At 36.9% G+C, this 21,218-nt stretch overlaps 1 protein-coding gene across 1 annotated transcript; it reads right to left on the reverse strand.

The window, feature by feature from the left end:
• Positions 1–281: 281 nt before the first annotated feature.
• LOC111262002 (ubiquitin-protein ligase E3A) lies at positions 282–19,832 on the reverse strand. The gene is made up of 20 exons (XM_022835939.2): positions 19,455–19,832; positions 19,051–19,130; positions 17,532–17,661; positions 16,814–16,988; positions 16,412–16,524; positions 15,870–16,066; positions 14,983–15,051; positions 14,607–14,708; positions 14,214–14,369; positions 13,660–13,981; positions 13,076–13,186; positions 12,585–12,742; positions 12,339–12,465; positions 11,146–11,301; positions 10,815–10,976; positions 10,512–10,636; positions 7,494–7,625; positions 7,168–7,257; positions 6,810–6,895; positions 282–6,556 (listed from the first exon to the last, which is right to left on the reverse strand). Exons 2-20 carry the CDS (start codon positions 19,099–19,101, stop codon positions 6,370–6,372), a joined length of 2,649 nt encoding a protein of 882 aa, XP_022691674.1. The 5' UTR covers positions 19,102–19,130; positions 19,455–19,832; the 3' UTR covers positions 282–6,369.
• Between the last annotated feature and the right edge of the window lie 1,386 nt (positions 19,833–21,218).

Raw genomic sequence — 21,218 nt, forward strand, 5'->3', positions numbered from 1 at the left:
TGATGATCTAAATGTTGTGTAAGTCAATTAATTAAAATATCATTTATCTACTAAAAACGAAATGCGATGTTAGGCTCTAATATTGAGTTAACTTTGCACCAATATGCTCAACTTACATGGTAAGTGATCAGTTAATGTAGACAAGTCGATTCGCATTTGTCAAACATCGCTCTAACAGATTATATTGAAGCAGTGGAAGAGTGTATCATGGATAGATTTATTCATTTTGCATAAACAGAACGCTTGATGCGTACTAGCATTTGAAATAAAGACAATTAGGGTTCAAATTGAACAATTATTTAGAATATCCATAATTAGACCATATTTATTCTCGAACTAGCAGGTTTTTAGCAACTCTTAATGCGCATTAATAAGTTTTCGGAAAATATTGGTGTCAGTCACAAAAAGGCGTATTAATATTCAAAGCGGCAGTGTAAACATTTGTGATTGGTGGTTTCGCACAGGCTACATTGTTTTGACTTTTCCTTAACAGATCTGAAAAATAATGGGCAACTATTATTGTTATTAGTTGTCTAGAAAAAAACGTAAACTCCATTTTTTGCTACAAACCTTTATTATATTTAAGGTTACTTTTTTAGCCTGCAACATTGTGAACTTTCTATGTCAATTAATGTTTACATCTTACCCCATTACCCTTTGCAGTAATAAGCAGTTCCCGCGCTTGATCTTACATGGATCATTACAATTTCTATGATCTTTTAGTATAGTCTTGTAATCATTCTAGTCTATGGATAAAAGCTGACCTACATCCACGTCATACATAATTCAACCTGAAAAAAATGTACAGGAATATGTTTAACCTATGTACAAATCAAGAGTAAAGTTCAAATAGGAACTTACACCAATCATTATAGTTATCCGCCCTTTTGTCAGCACCTGCTTGAAGCTTATAAACAATTAACCATTTCAGATATGAGATACGAAATTAACTTTTGTTCATCCGAATGAGCTGATACACGCACGCACAGACACACACACACACACACACACACACTATTTCCGAGGATACAATAGGGATTTCGCATACGTAACCTAGATACTATAAACAACGCAATGCGCAGAAACGCTTCTTATTCTGTAGTTATGGGTGGGTTGTCATAGTGTCCATAAACACGCAACCTTCGTTGGTTCAAAATCTAACGTTGATAGATTGGATACTATGCCGTTTGGTTAAGTTGAAGAAACCTTAGATAATATATCCAGCAAGATTCATCTCGGCGGATTTTTTGGCGGGAACAAGAGCTTAAATCTGTGCCACAAAAATGATAATGAGAACAATCATACACAATAGCAGCAACTGAAGGCATCACAAGATAACGACAACGCACTGTTCAGCAGTACACTGATATACATTATGGACATCGTTTAGTATTACACATCTGCAGGAAATCAAGCTATCGTTACGAACAGCACTTTGGGGGCGTTTAAATAGTTGCACTAGCTAACCTTGTACGTAATAAAGATGATCTAGTTTCTGTGGAAGGTAAGTTTATCTGACTGGTTCTGTAACAACGATAAAATCAGCGATCTACTTCCATCAAGGGGTGCTTAGAAATGTCGTAGCCTTGGCACATAATAGAAGCATATAAGACTCATGTAATTACTCTTCTCTAGTTAGGCAATAGAATAAAACAACGTTGTTAATCATTTTTCATATTTTGTAATAAAGCAATTAGCCAAAAGTACAAAGTAGCGTTTTTGGCGAAGTAGAGGATTCATATCTAGCAATATAAAATAATGATGACAGGTCGTTTAAATAGAAATCGCGTACACACAGGTCCATGTAAGGCCACAGTTCACCCGATGGCTGCCAATTTCAAAATTTCGTGGCGGAACTTCGTAAGTTTAAAGACAGTAAATGTACGTTGAGTGCAGAAAATTGTTGATTCAACTTTGTCATGAGTATATCAACAACATGTGCCTATAAGGACTTTTAAGGAGAAATTTGATTCTTCTAGGACCCGTTTTATGACTAATCCTTGGCGAAACCGCTTACAAGATACAGTGGAATTTTCCATCATTGAAATGTATTGGCACGGCTGATCCCACGATGGACAACATCGTTTGTCCCACTATGATGACTAATTAGGAATTTTAACAGGAAGGATGTCAAGTGATATTCACGCAGCTCAAGCGAGGAACTGGCGTTAAGATCTTACCATTATTGTAAAGAAACAAGTACATCTTTGCTAATTTCCGGCATCTAATTCGCGTAACTACCCTGCAAGTCTAGAGCTATGTGCATTGATTAAAGGAAACTCAATACAAGGGACCACTACGGGACAAATACGTATATCAAGTTTCCTTACGTAGAAAATAACCTGATCGGGCGTGCACACTCAACAGCAACACGAAAAATATAAAATATAGAACATTTTTCGATTTTATAAGTTTGACAGTACGAGCGATATAGAAGCGAATAGTCATAGCGTCAATCATAACTGTTAAGGGTCATTCTAGTTACTGTGTATCAGGTTTGGGGGGAGGGTAAATGGCACCGGTTTGTCGTGTCAATAGGCATAACGTCAGGACATTATCACAAACGGTAATGCTCGTCATTCGTGTTTAAATATATATACTATTCAGGGTATTATTTCGGAACTTCTGAACAGGATCAAAATGTAACACATTTTCCACCAACCTTTTTTTTCCATATATTGAACGAAACGACTAACATTTCTTATCACCTATGCTTGCTTAGCTCTCCACTTATGGAAGGCCTCGTTCTGAAAATTCTGCTTTAGAAAAATTGTACAGGAAAGAACCCAGCCTCATATAGCATGAACAAGGCAGATGCGGTATGGAATGGGAAAGCAGGTTTTGGCAACTTCTTTCACAATAATTGTGTCGTTTGCTTACATCAAGCTTAATCAGTCTCGGCCATAGGAAGTCTTCAACCGGCGAAAAATCGGGGTGATGGAATTCGCTAGTGTGTTCTTAGATACTACAGGCTCTTGAGTAACTAAAACGTAAAGCAATCAATACAAACAGAGCTGCTTCAAACGTTTTCTCAAGACGGTGCAAAAAGCTCTTGGAAATTACAGCCTGCATACGGTGTAGTGTACGATACCGTCTTAAGCATTAGGCCACAATGAACATTTTAGCTCGGTGATTCAATCTTCTCATTAAAGTCCACGATAAAATTGTTACACTGATTTGTGTGAACAGAATTCTTAGTTGAAGCGTGAGCATCGGACTGACGGTATTTCATCCGGGACGCAAAACCCTACATCACATGGACTATTACGTACTGATAAACATATCGACCTAATGTGACCCTACGATCATAGTCACAAAACCTAAATGTTTCTCATTTGACGTCTACTGTCGTTAAACAAAACTTAGGGAGTCAACATGATTTACGCTTATTCTGTACACATTCTAGAAACTGTATCAGTTGCCCCACCATATCAACAACACAAACAATTAGTGGGTGATTAGGTCTATTTGTTCAGAGAGACAAAATACTAGAGCTACACGAATAGATGCAGGTATAGATACATGAAATATAATCAATCTTGCGTAGCTAAGCGTAAATAATCGTAAACTTTTCAGGAACCCTTGTGAAATTTTTGAAAACACTTTCTCGAACAACAACAGCAACAGAACTAACCTCACAGTGCTTTGAGCGTATTTAAAATAACTAGCACGCATATGAAAAAAGAGTGTTGTATGTAATTATAGATTGTTATTACTATTTCTGGATATTAAAAAGCAACGTTGTTTAGGCTTATATCCCAAGGTTTGAAGTAACAAAGGTCCGTTCATCTGTATACCTTCATATGAATTGAAAGAGTCGAACGAAATCCAGAAGCCATCTTATAAAATAGATGTCTAAATTTACTGGATCTTTTCGATTATTACTTTTTATTACACAGCATCCATAAACCTTATCTTCACAGGATCAATTTGAAAAAATTTAGTGATGTAAAATTGTACTATCGTTGCAAAATTGCAAATCGAAGTAGAAATGGGCCTAACATCGTGGCCCGTAAAAGTTTTCAGCAATTTTTTTCTTCTACTTTTACTATTGCTGCATCTTGTGATCTCTCGTATAAATGTTGCGAACGAGATTAATTTGTGGTATTACTGAATAAATTCTAATAGTTCAGTCTTTTCTACCCGTTTGGAAATTTCCGAGCAGGTCGCTACTTGTATTACGATAAAAACTTCTTCTTAAGTAACTGCATAAATTTACTCAACAATTTCCCGTCAAGTCTGATGAAATATTCAAGTATATGCCAAAACAGCAACAGGCACAATATTCAGTTCGCGAACATTTGTCATCATAATATCCGCAAATTCGAAAAGAGAGAAATGTGACCGATAGCTGCTTGCAAGTGGTTTCATGTGAGAAGTTATACAAATGTTGGGCATCTGCAAAGTGTGGCCCAATAAATGAATATTTGGGCAAACGAAGCTTATTATCGATTGGATGTCTACAGGATATGTTTCATATGTGCATGGCGAAATTGTTCTGAATGTTTGATTTAAATGGGTATTAAGTTTAGGCAACGGTTTTTCTGTTATCGCATAAAATTATTACAGGTTTCGCATTGTTTTTTTTAGATCGTCAGGTCTTTTTATTTCTATTTAGTAAGCCAGCGTGATTATCAGCACATATGCTCTTGGGCTATTACGATAACAAGCTATACGCTAATATTTCGTTTAACACTGCCTGCATGAAGACATTTCTTACACGTTTATTCGTAGTTGTTGCTACACTTCATCGCAGTGTTGAGTCCTATTGCTCCGTTAAAGGCATGTAAACAATGGGAGAAAGACGCGTCTTTTGCCATGGTAAAACATAAGACGCCACACTTCCACTAAAACTTCTCAGCAACGAAAGGCTTTTATACGTCTTGATCGTTTGATTTTCCATAAATTTAACCATGGAAAGCTCGGCACCAGTGCTTAGCCATAACCGGTACATATTGTATCTCTTACTTCAATCGTCACTAACAATATTCAAATTAAGTGCCGGTTTTCTTGTTTAGTACTGTTCACAATAAAACGTCTTCCTAAATCAATGAAATATCAATAATAAATTTTTAACTCGGCCAGCACTGTCTGCGAAATTTTAAATCGTTGAGATCATCGAAAATAATTCAGCAGTAATTTCTTTTATCCTGAACAGCAGTTGGTAACGGAAGGCTCCTTCATTGTTCGCTATAGTGAAAGGCTATATCTGTTGAACAAAGATCAATTGATTGTAATGCTTTTGGGTGTCGAAAAAACAAAGTTTATAAAAGGAAGGGATAAAAGTAACGACATGAAACAATGAAGAGCTGTTGAACCGGCATAAACTGTTTCATTTTGAAGGTAAGGGCGAAGCTTGATTTACCCTTATACGTTAATAATCAGACTAAATCATCGACGAAGTATAGCAAAACATCACAATAAACCGCAGTAATTACAGACTAGCTTCTTCATTGATTGTAAGTGCTACAAAAACAAACTCTTCGGCAGCTGGCTCTAAAATCTGCAGGTGCGATAAAGTCTAATTAGTGACGGGCGTTTGCTTTCACCATACACATATAGCAAATAAACTTTAATTCGTGCTTTGTTTTTTTTTGTTTTTTTAGAAATAATCAATAGACACATGTACGCTGGTTGTACTCTCCTTTCCCATAAAGAAATCTTATATTGAATAATCCTACAACCCTGTAATGATACTTAGAATTACAAAAATTCTAGTCTCGGTAGATACTTTAAAAACAAACACAACAGACATGTTAATGATAGGCGTGCTATCGTTTAATGACATGGAGTTACCTAAATAACAAATCGATAATTGAGTTATGTCCATGCATAAAAAATTTGTCCACTTTGTTGAGGCTTGTAGAAAATGGTTCACATAAGCGTCGCGTGTTGCCCATCAATCGACAGCTACTGTCGGGATTAGATAATCATCCGATTTCTTCACCATTCACTAGCAAACAACTTTAAAGTTTCACTTGTCGTGTTTTCTTTTTCCTTTAACATGGTTAGAGTAATCTGTATCGTACACCATATTGACTACTACAGCGTATTCTCTATGAACCTTTCCACCAGTGGCTATGAATCACCCGTTATCTTCGTAGCCTGTGCCGTTATGTTACGTGAGTCGACATTACTCTGATCCATAGATCTGCCTACAATCTTTTATAACACTACCTAAGTTACAACAGAAGGGTGCGCGGCACCGTATTTTGTTTGACGATCCATTTTGGATATACTTCGTCGTGCGGACAGCATGATATAGCAATAGCTTTGTTTTCATTATCTTCCGTATAGTCTTTGATATGATCATTTGCATTAGGCGTGAATGGGTCATATATTTCGCAGTTTTCGTTTCGTCAGTAATGCCTACATGAGGCCAAATCCTTTGCAGTAGGTGATAGCTTTATGTAGTCGTTCCCGTAATTTCTCCTTACTGGAATATTCGGGCAAAAGCAGCACGTTGTAGCATGTATGGGCCGATGGTAGACGGTCGGAATCTGGGCCATTTCGATTAATAGACATTCGCAACTTGGCAAGGCCACCCACGGGCACTCTGAAATTATGAAGATGCACATCTTTTCTGCTACAGTAATTCACCCTGATATATTTGATGAATAATTTAGTTAAGTAGTGAAAAGGATAAGCTTCCGAAGAACAAACCTCATAGTACCAGCTACTAGTACATATATATGGTTGCTCGATCGGTAGATGTCTGAATCGGGAATGAATATGTTTGATCAACCCATCATTTTACTCTAAGAAGTCAAAGAAGTTAACGCATTTCGTGAAGCCACGGGTAAGCATACCGGTCACTTCCTGTAGTGAACTGAAGCAGAAGTTTTTGTTCATCATCGGCCATCTCATGAACAACTTCCCAGAACCATCGAATAACCTAAAATAACCCATACAAAAACCAGTAGATTAGCTGGTAAGACTCGTATATGGCAAAGAACACACAGTAGTGTTTATCTTACTCTATCTTTGAGAAAGAAGACGTGACGTAGCTGGGTTACTGCAGATACACATTTTTTTGTATCTATATGTTAAATCTATATGTTGAAGTACTCTATTGGTAAACGCCCAAAGCCTTAGTCATTGCGATTTTACACAACAATTTGTACAATAATACAATGCTACTAAAATTTTTAGAATGGTGTATATCACCTCAGAATCAGGCTGATAACCGTCATATTCACAGCTTTGCTGAAGACCGTTGACATCAAAATCTTGTTGACCGCACACTAGAAGTTCAACCTAAATTCATTCAAACCATTCAAAAACCAAAATGCTCTTACTGTACTTAAATTCATCAGATAATTGACAAATCAAAGCTCAAATAATCGAGATAGAATATCATCACTCTACTTTTGAATAAGTTGCGCAAGTGGATTTTCCTTCTAGTAAAATCTTACAAATACTTCTACATTATATGACAGGATGGCATATACACATGGACTCATCGAATCCTCTGCTATTAGTTGCTAGCTTACTTCTTCAGGCCGGAACCACTTGGTCAGAGGACTGTCCTTAGTCACCATTTCAAATCCTCGTCGGAACGCATTAAATTGCCTTTCGATAGATCGATTAAGTAGAAAGTCAGCGTAAAGTTCCACGAACTCCACCTGGAATGAAGACAAACATGACGATAATTACTTTTCTATTATTTATCTCCTTTTCATCATGAATACATTTTATCAGAAACAAATATCTATTGATTACAGATTGATTAGGAAAAGAGGAACTTCAAAAGCCCATCTACACAATAGCTATATTGTATTGCCATAAAATGTTCTCTAATAAATTCGATTTTATTTACAAAGAAACAATAGAAAAAAAGGTTCGCAAAATGAGAATCTATCCCTCCTCTTTTCTCTCTCTCCATATATATATATATATATGTATATGGATAAATTAAATTACGATTCTTCTGTGTAGACTATTACTAAAACCACCTAGACGAAAATAAACATCTTACTTCGGGGCTAAACCGCTCACTGGTCATTTTTAAAGGATCTTTTTTTGTGATACATAGGTAACTCCTTTTACAGCACTTGTGCGTCAAGCGATATTGGTACGCGAGGACTCAATAAGGTATCGTTTACGTATACTCTATATAAAGAATCTACCGGAAGTATTTTCTGAGCTAGTTACAATCCAAACGTCCCAAAATCGCAAAGGCTGGAAATGGCTAATAAGCTTGAGAGGTGCAAAATGGAGCTGCGACTCTTAAATAGGCTAACCATGAGACCTTATTTGGATGACCCAATTAAGGATCAATATTCACGAAAACAGTCGCTAAATTCTGTTTTAAATATTACGGATCATAAGAAATCGCTTTTTTACGTGTTGGTGAACTTCCGAACCCCTTCAATCTGATTTTTATTCAGAATATTCCACCTTGCCTCATGGCAATTTTTTTTTTGGAGCCGAATGGTTATCAGAGATCATCGATTTCAGGGTAAAAAAAAAATGCAGTTTTGAATTTTGGTGCGATGCACTCCATACAAAGTTATTTGACAATAACTGACACTCACTAATATTCCGATGACGAAGCACTGTTTTCGGCTATGGCTTTCATCAAGCAGTACCCGTTTCGAATCACAACATTCGTGACCACCCGACAAACCTCTCGCTAAGCTTAACAGTATATATATGCTATGCAGAGAGACGACGACTGGGACAAATTTTGGTTAGCGGTTTTTTGCTGCGGGTATGCGTTCATCTTCTCTGCTACCGGTAGAAAGCCTGATTTTTCTAGGAAAAAGCCGCATGAACTTCCTCACTTATCTGGCACCGACGTTTTGCCGCGCTTCAATGAGACGCTTGAGAGCGGTTAATGCATAGGTTGACCTAGAGCATAATCTTTAACGAACTCGGTCATTTCAGAGTCGATACATTTTGCTCGAAGATGTAAGTGATTTAAAGACCAGGTACAGCGGTTATCCATGTTCATATCCATATTCATACACTGTCTAAAACTACTGTCAATAAAACACGCCAAAAATCAGATCTATATCTTATTGATCTCTTTTCTGCCAAGTAAAAACTGTACATATTATGAAATAAAGGAATTAACCCCATTCTACCAGGGCTTGAACATAATAGTTGACATAGCTGCACTAAGCATGCAAATAGACCGTAGAGAAGCGAGCAATATTGCTGCTGTAAAACCCACTATAAAATGCCATGTAGGTAAGGAATCGCTACCGAACACGCAAAAGCTAATACAGAATGGAATACATGAATGGCACTACTCTTGGGCGATCTCAGGTGACGAATTCAAGTGTATACTTATTTATGGTTGAATGCCTGTATATTTAATTTATTCGAAGAAATACAAAATGGAACACTTACTCACGAGAGAGAATAACTCAGAATATTTAAGTATGCCCTTGGATAAGGAGCTGACCTCATAAGGACAGCCGTTACACTTTAATGGCTCTCAATAGAAGCGTTCTTCAAAGGAAGTCGCATAGCATCAAAAAGAGAAACTTTCTTTTTCACGGATATTGCTTCTTGCTCAATCGCGTTTTCTATCTTATTCCCAAGTCAAATTAGTTTTTTTTTTTATACATACAAGATTGTGTAAATAACAGTGAATGAGAAACCTATGAGTAAAACTGAGTATTTAGACCTTACGTAATTGAATAAGTTGAACTTCTGCCTCGGATATCGAAAATGGTATTCATCGTACCTGAAGGACTTAAATTGTTTGTCTAATTTAAAAGCAGTGTCATGCATAAACTGTGCTGTTGCGTTCATTTTGCTACATTCTTCCTGCTCGACCTGGGAGCATTCTGTGTACTGAGTTCCTATACATGTACGAATATCTACAAATACAGATGTATATAGTAATGGAAGTTCTATTGGCCTTTACGTGCGGCTTTCTTATTATGACTTAACTGATGAACCCCATGTTATATATGGGGAAAGGCTCTATTTGTTGTACAATCTCGTTGCAATTGTTTCGCTTGTATTACAAATTGAACCTTATTTTTGGTTTCCAAACACAGGCATATCGGATGAAAAAATTTACGGAAGAAGGCACTTACAATGCCGAAGAGCTACGGAAACGATGTAATCGGTTGGTTCTATATACGGTGAGCACTCCTTAACTAAGAGATATTGGCTCCTCTAACACCCCTTATTGGCCCCTCTTATACTTCACGAAAAAAGACTCAGCGCATTCCAGCGCAGAAAATCGAGTGGAAACCGCTCTTTAGGTAGAAGATGCTATTTTTTAAAGCTATACTCAGATGCTGCTCACAAGGCGCATTTGAGTAGCACTGTCAGTTATAAAGTCCTCGCCGTACAATTCACACTTATCCCGGGCCGTTTCGATGGCCTATTGACCTTCATGGAAGAAGATTAAAATAACTGGAATATTTTGGGACCCGAATAAAACATCGATAGCAAGGAACCTTCCAGTGGTACGTAACCATCTGTCTTTACGTCCTCTGTCTTTATACTAACTCTGTCTGTTATTACCACATAACCTTTTTTGTTACCTTGTTTGTGTGATCAACGACGATGCTATCTCCATTCGGTCGAAGGTCATGGGTAAGCGTGGCACCAAACACATCTTTATAAGTTACTTGGAACGTTTGACAGAACACATCCGTAATGTTCGGTTCTAGTCAGAGGGAGGATAGGAAACGTGTTAGTTCATGAACGAACGTCTACGCATGATAGTAGCACAAAGCTAAGGGCCAGGTTTTAATGTCTGCCATAGGAAAGCCAATCCATAAATTGTACCCCTTCAATGATTTGATAGTAAAAACTGCAACCGATGCACCTTCTCAAGCACTAACCATTATAAACTAGCATTTGATGAAGACCCTTGGCAAGACTAGGATCATAATCGATTAGGTCTCTGTAGGTTCCTCGAGCACCAAACAACTTCCGGTATACCACCATCGGAAGCCGGATATCCAGAATGACATTATTATAGATAGCCAATCCGAGAATGATGCCTGTAACGAGCGAGAAAATAAGGTATTTAAAGCCTTCAAATAAACAATTCAACGACAAAATGATAAAGTTATCATAGAGAACGAAACATTTCTCCATGTTTATTAAACTCACTGATAGAACTTCGTTTACATAAGCGATCATGTTGATAGGTGCTATTTACAAACGTACCAATAAGGCCAAACTGAGCATCGGCTTCGAACGAAGTTGGATTAAACCAGTAACTTCGTGTCTCCTCATCAAGTGTGAACATTCCGAAATCTGGATTAAATAGTTGTTCCACGACCAACTGGAAAAACTCCTTCGAAACGCCACCCTCGTCTACGCCTGTGAAGAATTTATGATATAATTATTATGCGAGACCATCGCGAAATTTGACTCAAACATTTTTGCTTACTGGCAAAATTTGCCTACAAGCTGAGTCGTTGACAAAAGTTCTCATGGCCAAGATTTTACGAAATACATGAAACATGTAGGCTAAAGTTAGTTTTTATATATCCCATGTCTGATTCATAACTTATTTATAAGTTACCAGACCAAAGTTAGATCACGCTGGTATAGCACTGAAATAATCATCACTACGATCCAATATTGGTAATGGCATTGTTATCGCTTATTATATAAAATGATCAAATAAAGTAAGCTTTTTTTTAGTTTTCTTCAGTACGTTATATATATATATATATATATATATAACATACAATCTCAGAACCTCACATTTAAAGTTCAATTTGTATCAATTAAAAAGAAATACACTTGTGTAAATAATAAATACAGGCATATTTTAAAATAAACGTCATATACGAATATCACATGATAATTCGGGCTTAGTTGGATGGCTCTTGTTTCACGATGCCTAAAGTTCACAATGGCCAAAAAATTTCAATACAAAGTTGTCATATGAAGGTCTCGACACGGGGTTTTGCAGTCAATAGAAATTAGAAAAAGAGGGGAAAATCACGAACAAGCATATTGGATGAAAAACCTAAAACCTTTCAAAGAAAGCTATTTCTTATCTTAAAAATATATTCGGACCTTACAGGATGGCTACAAGGCAACAAACGACGCAGTTTTACAAAGTGGCTCAGTTCCCTATAGTACACACATCAGCTTTCTGGCAATCACGAGCTGTGCTTGGAAATACTTCGTGATAGTTCATAACAACCATCATTTCAGAAGTGACGCAATGGGCCTACAGTAAAACCGCACTACCTTTTCTGAAAAACGTACATGAAGGCGAACCTCACAAATTGTATATTATGAAAGAGGATTATAATACACATGCAAAATACAAATGGAAATGCAGAGTATATCATGAATATAGTTTATAAAATTCGTTTGGGAATATAGCTGCACTATCGTACCCTGTTCTCCCTCAAATTCGACGACAAGTTGCTTCTTAAGATTTCCAGGGTTATCGAGTGCATTAAGTTGTAGATTATTAAGCGCATCCTCAATGATATGATCACGACGAACTTGAAGCTTAAGGACCTAAACGACGACATATAAAAAATTATCTCTTTATATCATTTTGCTAGGTAATGTAACCTCAGATCGCCAGCTTAAGACGTTCTTTAGAATTCAAAAAAAAAAGAATTGAAGCCAGTTACCGGATTCAATTCATCGCCGTGCATGAGAGCTGAAAAGAAATCGAGTGCTCTGTGGTCGTTCATCTTCATGCGGTTGTCCAAATATAGAGCTTGGATCCGTGCTGTCGGAGTCAGCACGAACGGACAAGACAAAAACGAAAATTTATCTGTTCGAGCCCCTGTGTAAACGAAACATTTCGAACAGAACTACAATTAGTTTTTGTTTTCTTTATCGCCTGGCTAATTACCCTTGGTAACACATAACAGGCTCCTTGTCCATTTTTCTCGAGTCTCAGGTGTTAGAATGGCATCAAACAATAATACGTAAGGTAACATATATCCCTTATTTATCGAATCGTAGAATTAAACTATACAATACGTGAGCCTGTTTAGGTATCCAGGTAAAGATATCGTAAAAACTCTGACAAATGGAGACTGAACACATACATATATACATACACTAAATATATTGCGATGAGTTTGCTCGCTCGTTTGGTATTAAAATCACGTACCTTCGCGATAGTTGTTGTAGTCGTGCTCGATACTGAGTAGTTCCGAAAGCAATTCATTATAGAATTCATCGAGGTCGATTAGAGGCTTCCGGCAATCCAACACATCGATGCCTGAGTAACAAGTCGATCACAGTTTGCTTCAAAGCTGAGTTAGAATATTTAAGCTAAGAAAGCTCAATACTAAAAACTGATTTTACAAGTGGCAGTGTTATCTGTGGTGTTCAATTTATGCAGGACCGCACACTCGAGTCCCCACTAATCAAAGATTCTAAGAAAGAATTGTCCTAACCTGAACGTGCTGTGCACTTTGGTGATACTTACTCTTTTGGTTAACCTTTGTGATTCGTGCTCAGATGAGAATATAAATTTGTAACATCGATAGTTGTATTGTTCGTATGGCGCGATATTACTCACGGCAACCAGCTAAGCAACATAATATATAAGTCATAGTGATTGAGCTCATCATATTATGATATATACATATATGACTGCGAAATACAGAAAGATTAGAAAATAGAAGCGTGTGACTTGTGACTCCTTATAGAGTCATCAAACAAATCGGCCTTTTTTTGCCTTTTCCATACCTAACTCTGATAATAGCGGATCCGACTGACTGAAAGTGCTATAGTGACTTTGAGCGCCTTGGCCACCTTTTGCCGATCTGCCGCTATTACTACCGTTGACCCGTGAAACAGGAGCCCCTCTTCGTCTCCGTTTGGCTTCGTTTGAAGTTTGAACTGGTCCGGCTTGCGCTAATCTTTCTGCTGTCCCGTTTAAAACTATCTCCCCGACAGCAGACGCACTACCTTGGGCATCTGCGCCAGCCTCTCGAGATGAAAGCATTTCATCTTCTGACGCTTCTTCCGACTCTTCAAGCTCAAGACCGGCCACCAGCAGAAGGGCATCCTATGAAAAACGCAAATCCCAGAAATTACCGAGGCTTTATTCTTACGTATACAATGAGGTGTGTTAGTTAAGTGACTTAAATGAATAAACGTAAAATTAATGCACGACAAAGCTGTATTGAGATTTCATTAGTTCTAGAGATAAGATTATATTTATCCATAAAATTGATAAATCTATTGCTTCTGCTTTAGTATATTTTTAATTGCGGCATCGGTTTGTGATATGTTTTTACCTGTTCACTATTTCCCACAGAACCGTCAGCTAGAGTGTCTGCGTCAGACCTCAAAGGACCAGACGACGCAGAGGGCAAGCTCAGCTTAGGTTCCATATCTCCGGCTAACAAATCCACAGCAAAGAGAACACGCAGGAAACGCGTGGCGTCGCAGATCTTGAGACGAAGCGACCGAACAAATAAATTCGTTTATCGAACTAAGGTTAGTTTTGACGAGAACGGCTGCTGAAATGAGTAGTTACGCTGCTGGGACTATAAAAGGTAGGCATGCATTGTTCGGTACTTAAATACTAGCACGACAAGGTTTTTATTCGAGGCTCGTACGCTACTCCTCCTATGGAATGTTCCAGTCGATTAATTAGTTTCTAATAATAGCTGAAGTTAAGTACTAACAACTTGGTCTTCGCTTGTTATGTAGTCCACCCGGAATACTGCTCCTAGTGATCTTGTCGTTATTAGCTGTTGAACTGTATACACAAGCTGCTGAAAACGACTCTGTAAGAATACCAGAAAAAGTGAAACTCATGCAGTCACTTGAATAATTTCGTTACGTTTGGTATGTGTTTTGTCCCATCGCTTAATTTCCCATAACCAAAATACTACGTCTTGAGATTGAAAATGCATACCTCTTTACTAATTACATCATCTAGTATGTGTTGTTTCCCTAAAAAAATCTTGTTTCATTGAAGGTGAAACTCTCAGCACCCCAAACCCCCTCAATGAGATTATATCTAAATATGTGTGTCTTCCACACAGGAATAATACAAACCGGTGAATCACGCCATACAACCGCTAGTATTCTTGCTAATTTAGCTTGAGCAGGAATAGGTAACTTCACCTGAAATTAAGTTTTGTAGCCGTTAGTTATAACTTGTCACTAAGTGTTTGTTAGAAACCACTTCGAAAACTATTGCACCAGTATTTCACAAATCATACTTTAGATAACTGTCGTATATTCATTTTTAATCTTTACGGCTGCCTCTTGATGTCTGTGTATTGTAAAGCCCTGTAATTTGAATTCTAATCATGACATTACACAAACTATAAAAAGGGCTCAGTGGCTTCATAACACGAGTCGCCGAAGCCCTTGAATACATTAAGTTCAAGTGCCAAACACGAACATGGTATAAAAATTCAATATGCATAAAGAACTCACAGTCCTGATGCTTGTTTAGTCCGATTGTTATACGGCAGTGCAGATACAGGTATGTAGCTATTATTCCAGTTTATTACTACTTCCATCTATCCTAGTATGTTCATTCATACACGAATAATTTGAGTAACCGGCCGTATAAGATCTGTTGGAATGGCTAAATATGAAGGAATAAAAAATATGTTTACGTGAAAAATGCATAAAAAGTGGAATATATTACGCGTATAGGTTTCTAGGTATGTGATCTGAACTTGCACATAAGAAATACTTTTCTTTTGAAATACAGCATGATACCAGTGATTACTGCTCTCGTTATTTTTATTTCACTAACAGAAGTTTGGCTATTTTGACATTGCTATACTATATGTTTTAATCAATACTGCACAAAATATATTAGGATCATAAAAAAATATTTCCCTTTACTCAATACCAACTACTAAATAATCCCAGACTTTTTATCATTAATCAAGAAAGCACATTTTATGATTCCAAAATATACTAACTATGAGACTGCAGAGATCGGGTAACACATTGGCAAGGGCTGGAATCTCAAGCATTGGTAATTCGAGCAGGAGGATTATCATGGATGAAAATCCTGGTTCTGTTGGAGACACCCGACCGGTGCGGAGATCTAACTCCAGAGACTGACAGAAAGAAGGCAGCGTATTTGTCAGTGGACGCACTGCCGGTATACTGCCATCTGCAAGAACACATAAAAAGAAATAAATGATCGAATTCAGTGGCTTTTCATTAAACGCGAGTGGCAAGTAGAATGCGTTGATTTATAATTGTTGTCTTAAAAATTACTGATTGTCTTCAATGCAGCGTGATTTGTTGAGTCCAAAAGTGTTTTTCCTACTTTGCCATTATTGTCAAAATAGTCCTCTACAAAAAATGATGTTTTTCAATAAAAGCAGTATATACTAACTGGATCAGAAGGAGATACTGAATCTGCTTTTTTGGTACAGTATGGTATGTTACAGGTAGTTTTGAATGAATGCATATAAACGTAAAACATGTAAACCTTAATCACAAGAACATTTACCCTTATCCTTGAGTTTAAAGAGGATATCATAGCTTCTCCGGACAGCTTCAACATCGACCGTTTGCTCTAGAACAGCGTCTTCCAAATCAGATCCGATCGATGTAAGCGATTCTCTAGAAAAATATGAAGTTGAAATTTAAAAATGAAAATTTATTTCTCATTTAGGGTGCCAAGCGCGATTCAAAAATAACGTTAACAATATATGGTTTCAGGGTCATAGGCCCAGGTTTAATTCAACATGCTGCTACTTAGTAAGAGAGAAATTACACGAGTGGTCGAAACGTTTAGACAGTCAAAATGACGTGCTGTCGCAGCAGATATCGATGTAAAACAGTGAGACATGAATCATAACGCACGCGGAAACGAAATGAAGCATTACTATTAACCGTTTATATCACAAACCTCCGACGTGAAGGTTCAGATGAATCGACGTCCTTTTCATCTTCAGTTTGTGCCCGAATGGCCTCTTTACCAGCGCCAGCCAAATCCTCTGAACATAAATTTGTCAAGGAAGATCTCGTAGGCAGAGGTCGTTGAAAGGACTGTTTCAATGCACAATAATCCGAATAAATCCGTCCTGTCATGTAAAGAAGGAGCAAGGCAGTTACGTAAAGCTAAATTATCGTTCACTACAGGGCTGCATCTAAGAAGATACAATAAAATAGTTATTATTAACAAGCACCTTCCATTCATTATAGTTATATATATTTATAGACTTTATTTTTAGATTTTAGACGATTTATTCATTTATTTTTTACAAAATTTTTTCAATTTACTAAAATATATGGTCTATAAATCGTGCGACATAAAATTACGTTATACATACATACATACATAAAATTAGATTAGTATATTTTAAAATATTTAATTAATGAACCAAAAATAAAAATATTTGAATAAAATTAGCCACTTTTCACACTCATCCGTGAAGAACGCTTATATATAAAATATGGTTTCTCAAAATACAAAGATAAAGTAATATTTTTTTTCTTTTTTTGATTCTGTCTATACCTCTTGATTGATGATCTCATTGTTCCAACCTGTAGCATCATAATTTAATTTGCAATAATATTGGCTGTAAGTGTTTGAAAGTTTTTTTATTATTTTTATATTTATTTACCTAAAGTTCGTATAAGTTCTGAAAACGATTCGGTAGTCTCGGCTCGTCTTGCTATCTGTGCAACAGCTTCTTCCGTGAGAAAGGCATACCCTTCATCACGGATTCCCAGTAGTATACCGCCTGCAGAATCCTGAAGTTTGAATTTAATGCCAAAAGCTATTATTACAAGATCATCCGGCAGTACGTAGATAGAAGTCCACAATCGAGAAAAAAATGTTAATGTTGTAAACGTAAAATTACGCTTATTAAAGTTAGAACGAGTAATGGTTGCAATCAGTGCACTGTGGTGCAACAATGATATTAGGTGCAAAGTACCAATCTAAATGTAGGTCACAGTGATTAAGTTAAATCTAATCGTATATGAATGTTCATAGATTACCAGTGAAGAATTCGTAACAAAATTTTAGCTGCTGCCAGTTACAATACAAATTACAATACAATCGATGTGGTATACTCATATGAGAGTAGACAGTCTTTGTTAACTGAAAGCTGGGTGCCATACGGACTAATTCATCTTTTAACGCAAAGAAAACTCATAGTTTACATATTGTACACTTCTAAAAACATACACGAACTGGTCCAGATGAATAATTCATACGGTTTTCTTAAAATATTATGACGAAGAGCTAGTGAAAAAGCTTTGAACAAAGCAAAATTTAAGCTGTCAAGTATCAATTACTCGGAATATAGCTTATAATATTTATGTATTCCTACAGAGTATAATGTATTCATAACTGATTAAAAAAAATCCGAAAATTCAGGTAAAAAAGAAAAAAATCATGTGCGAAAAGTGGGATTATTGAGTATTTTGCTGAGTTGCAGACGTAAACAACTTGCCTTACCCGTGCGGTTAATAAAGGACAAGACACAAGTCAACTTTACCCGGAAGTGAATACTGAACAGCTTAAAGGAGCTGTGATTTCAGTCAGGTTAACAGGACGGTAAAATGCCAGATAAGTCGACCTAAAGGAGATCATAGACACTATCCATAATATATCAATTTTTTCTTTGTTATTACGGCATGGAAAATGACGTTGTTGACAAAAATACTTAATTATCGATCTTATCGCAGATGCGAAGGATTTAGTAGATAACCTTAATTTGTCGCCTTCAAGTTCTGTAATTTGTCGGCGTGTCAGGCGGTTTGTGCTAGAAACTGAGTAAGTCTCAAAATTAAGTACGTTAACAAAGAGACCCCGAAGAAACGTTTCATGGTAGAAAGAAGATCTTAGGGACTGTAACGGACGCCGTTTTCATCTATATCTTGCTAGAAAACAGGTTGTTGTTGGCCAAGAAAGCCCGACGACGATACGCAGTGTTTCAGCGCAGTCGGTCTTTAACTGCCACGCTCAGATTCGCCCATTCTATTTCGTTAAATCAGGAAACAATTAACTAATATAACTATGAAGAGTCGAAGACGAAAAAAAGCCTTTACATGAGTAAAGAATTTTCTCAAATGCGCAGTGTAGCATTTTTTAGAAGTATCATGTTAAACAGTTCAACAACGGGAGGTACTTACCCTTGGCGAATCGCTATTAGGGACTGCATCATCACGTCTATTATGACTCATTTCACAGCCTTTATCTTCTTAAATCGAGACTGAAAAAATGAAACCAGAGAACGTCCTCTATTTATATTCAAATACTATACTAACCATTTTATCGTAAAATGCCATTTTTTTAGTAAGGTACATGATATAGCTTGATCGTCAATGGCTAAGCACGAGCATTATTCATTGCAAAAATGACTGCTGTTTACAATTTCAACTATCACATTATAAGACCCAAAAATACGTATAATTATTACTCCGGTACACATTGTCATTTAGAGCGAGTCAGCTTGCGATTTTATAAGGGTGTTAAACCTGTCGATAGACTTGGAAATATCTGTTCATGTGGAACTACTGATTGCGTAGTCTATTACCTTGACTTCCCGCTAAGGCCGCGGATATCCTTCTACAAAATTTTGAGAGCCATCTAGGCGCCGGTTCCTTTGACAGTGCAGCAAGTCCGAATCAGTTCTTATCTAACTTTCTGTCACGACAGCTTTCTCTTATTATTTGTTTCCGTGTGCACAGGCAGTTGCATTCACAATTGTTCTCACATAACGATCAAACACGTTGGCAAATCGTGAATATGCGTCTTAGTTTTTACAATGGCTCCCGTGTTTGCCTGCTGCAGGATGAGTGCCTTAGGGAACACACTCTTTGCCTCCTGCATCGGGAAAAGATCATCTGTTTTGGACCACAACCAACAGGGAAGACCACACATCATCGAGGGCAGCCTTTCGAGCCGGACTAGCAACTGGACGGATGGACGCATTTTTATTTATCTAGTAGGCAGCGGGAAAGAGAAGGAAGAGGGAACAACTCGAAATAAAATTGGCCCGCACAATTGGAATACGTTTTTAGTTTAAAATTTGCGACTTATTAGATTAATTGAGGAAATTCTTATAATTAAGATGCCCAACTCTTCTATCACTTGTAGCATAAACGTAAATAAAACTCACAGTCGCTGTCTACGATTCAAAATGTGCTTGCTATTTATAATTTGACATAAATCAGACTACTTTACAAAGACCCACGCTCAGTATGACTAATAAAATTAAAATTAGAATTCACGTAGATCAACTAGCGCACTCGGGTCTTTGAGGCATTTTCCTGTTCATTTGCAAAAAACATCTATCAATTGTGAATAATGGTTATTAGATATGTTTATAGTCACTCTGTCTAAGGCATCTTTTACTCTATAGGTACATGACGTCCTAAAGTCAATGCTATGATCTTGCAGTTGAAAACTTAACCATTCAAACCGACTCGCTTATGGTTCACGATAATGTGAAACAGTCTATAACTTGCTCTAATTAATGTCTTCAATTTGGCTTTTAATTAAGTTGACATACTTTTCAGGGTCCTCTTTTCATTATTATATACTGACTATACCTAGTAGCCTTTGTTGCCTAGCGTATGCACTATTTGGCATATTTAATTAATAACAAATCGTGCATTCCTGAAAATGTTAAATATTTCAGAACTGTTAGCTTTTGACTATAGAATATTTGTATTTAATACCTTCACATTCATCATGAAAGAAGAAAATTGAAATTCGTGCACACTACTACCTGCAGTCGACTGAAATTCGTCATATTTATCAGTTACTGTCCTAATGCGCTTTGCGTTTTTATAATAGCTCGGGAATTGATTTCATCGTCGCTATCGATTAGATATAATAGGATCTATGAATTATGTAGTGACGTTGAGATTACATTTTTTTATATTAAGACGAGGGTAGATATACAATATAATAGAAAAGAGCAGGCAATGATATGACAACTACGTATTAACCTTCATAGCGCCTTACACACTAAGGACCTATAATGGAGTATTAAGGCAAACAATTTTACCGACCTCCAGAAACAGGCCTGTACCTTGCTTTACGATGAGCAATGTTTTATCCGGTTTAGATACTATTTGTATGAAGTAAGCGAGCAGTATTTATAAATTCAATATATAAAGCATATTTTCGAGGTGCTTTGAATATTGCTCAGATAGTCGAAGCATGGAGCGCGTAGGAAGTGGTTGAAAATGCACGATTCTTGTGATCCTACTCTTCTTCATTTATCATTTCACTTACTACATAATAAAAATTCCCTACTGTAAGGCATTCCCTTACTAAAATTTTAAAGACA

This window comes from Varroa jacobsoni, unplaced genomic scaffold (assembly GCF_002532875.2).
Source record: "Varroa jacobsoni isolate VJ856 unplaced genomic scaffold, vjacob_1.0 scaffold_621, whole genome shotgun sequence".
Taxonomy (NCBI): Eukaryota; Metazoa; Arthropoda; class Arachnida; order Mesostigmata; family Varroidae; genus Varroa; species Varroa jacobsoni.

Excerpts from the sequence above, each read along its gene's own strand:
- LOC111262002 (XM_022835939.2), bottom strand. The coding sequence starts at position 19,101 with ATGAGTCATAATAGACGTGATGATGCAGTCCCTAATAGCGATTCGCCA. Across the intron at positions 17,662-19,050 it reads CTAATAGCGATTCGCCAAGG|GATTCTGCAGGCGGTATACT; the intron begins GTAAGTACCTCC and ends TTCAAACTTCAG. Across the intron at positions 6,557-6,809 it reads TTCACTACAGGAAGTGACCG|AGTGCCCGTGGGTGGCCTTG; the intron begins GTATGCTTACCC and ends TCATAATTTCAG.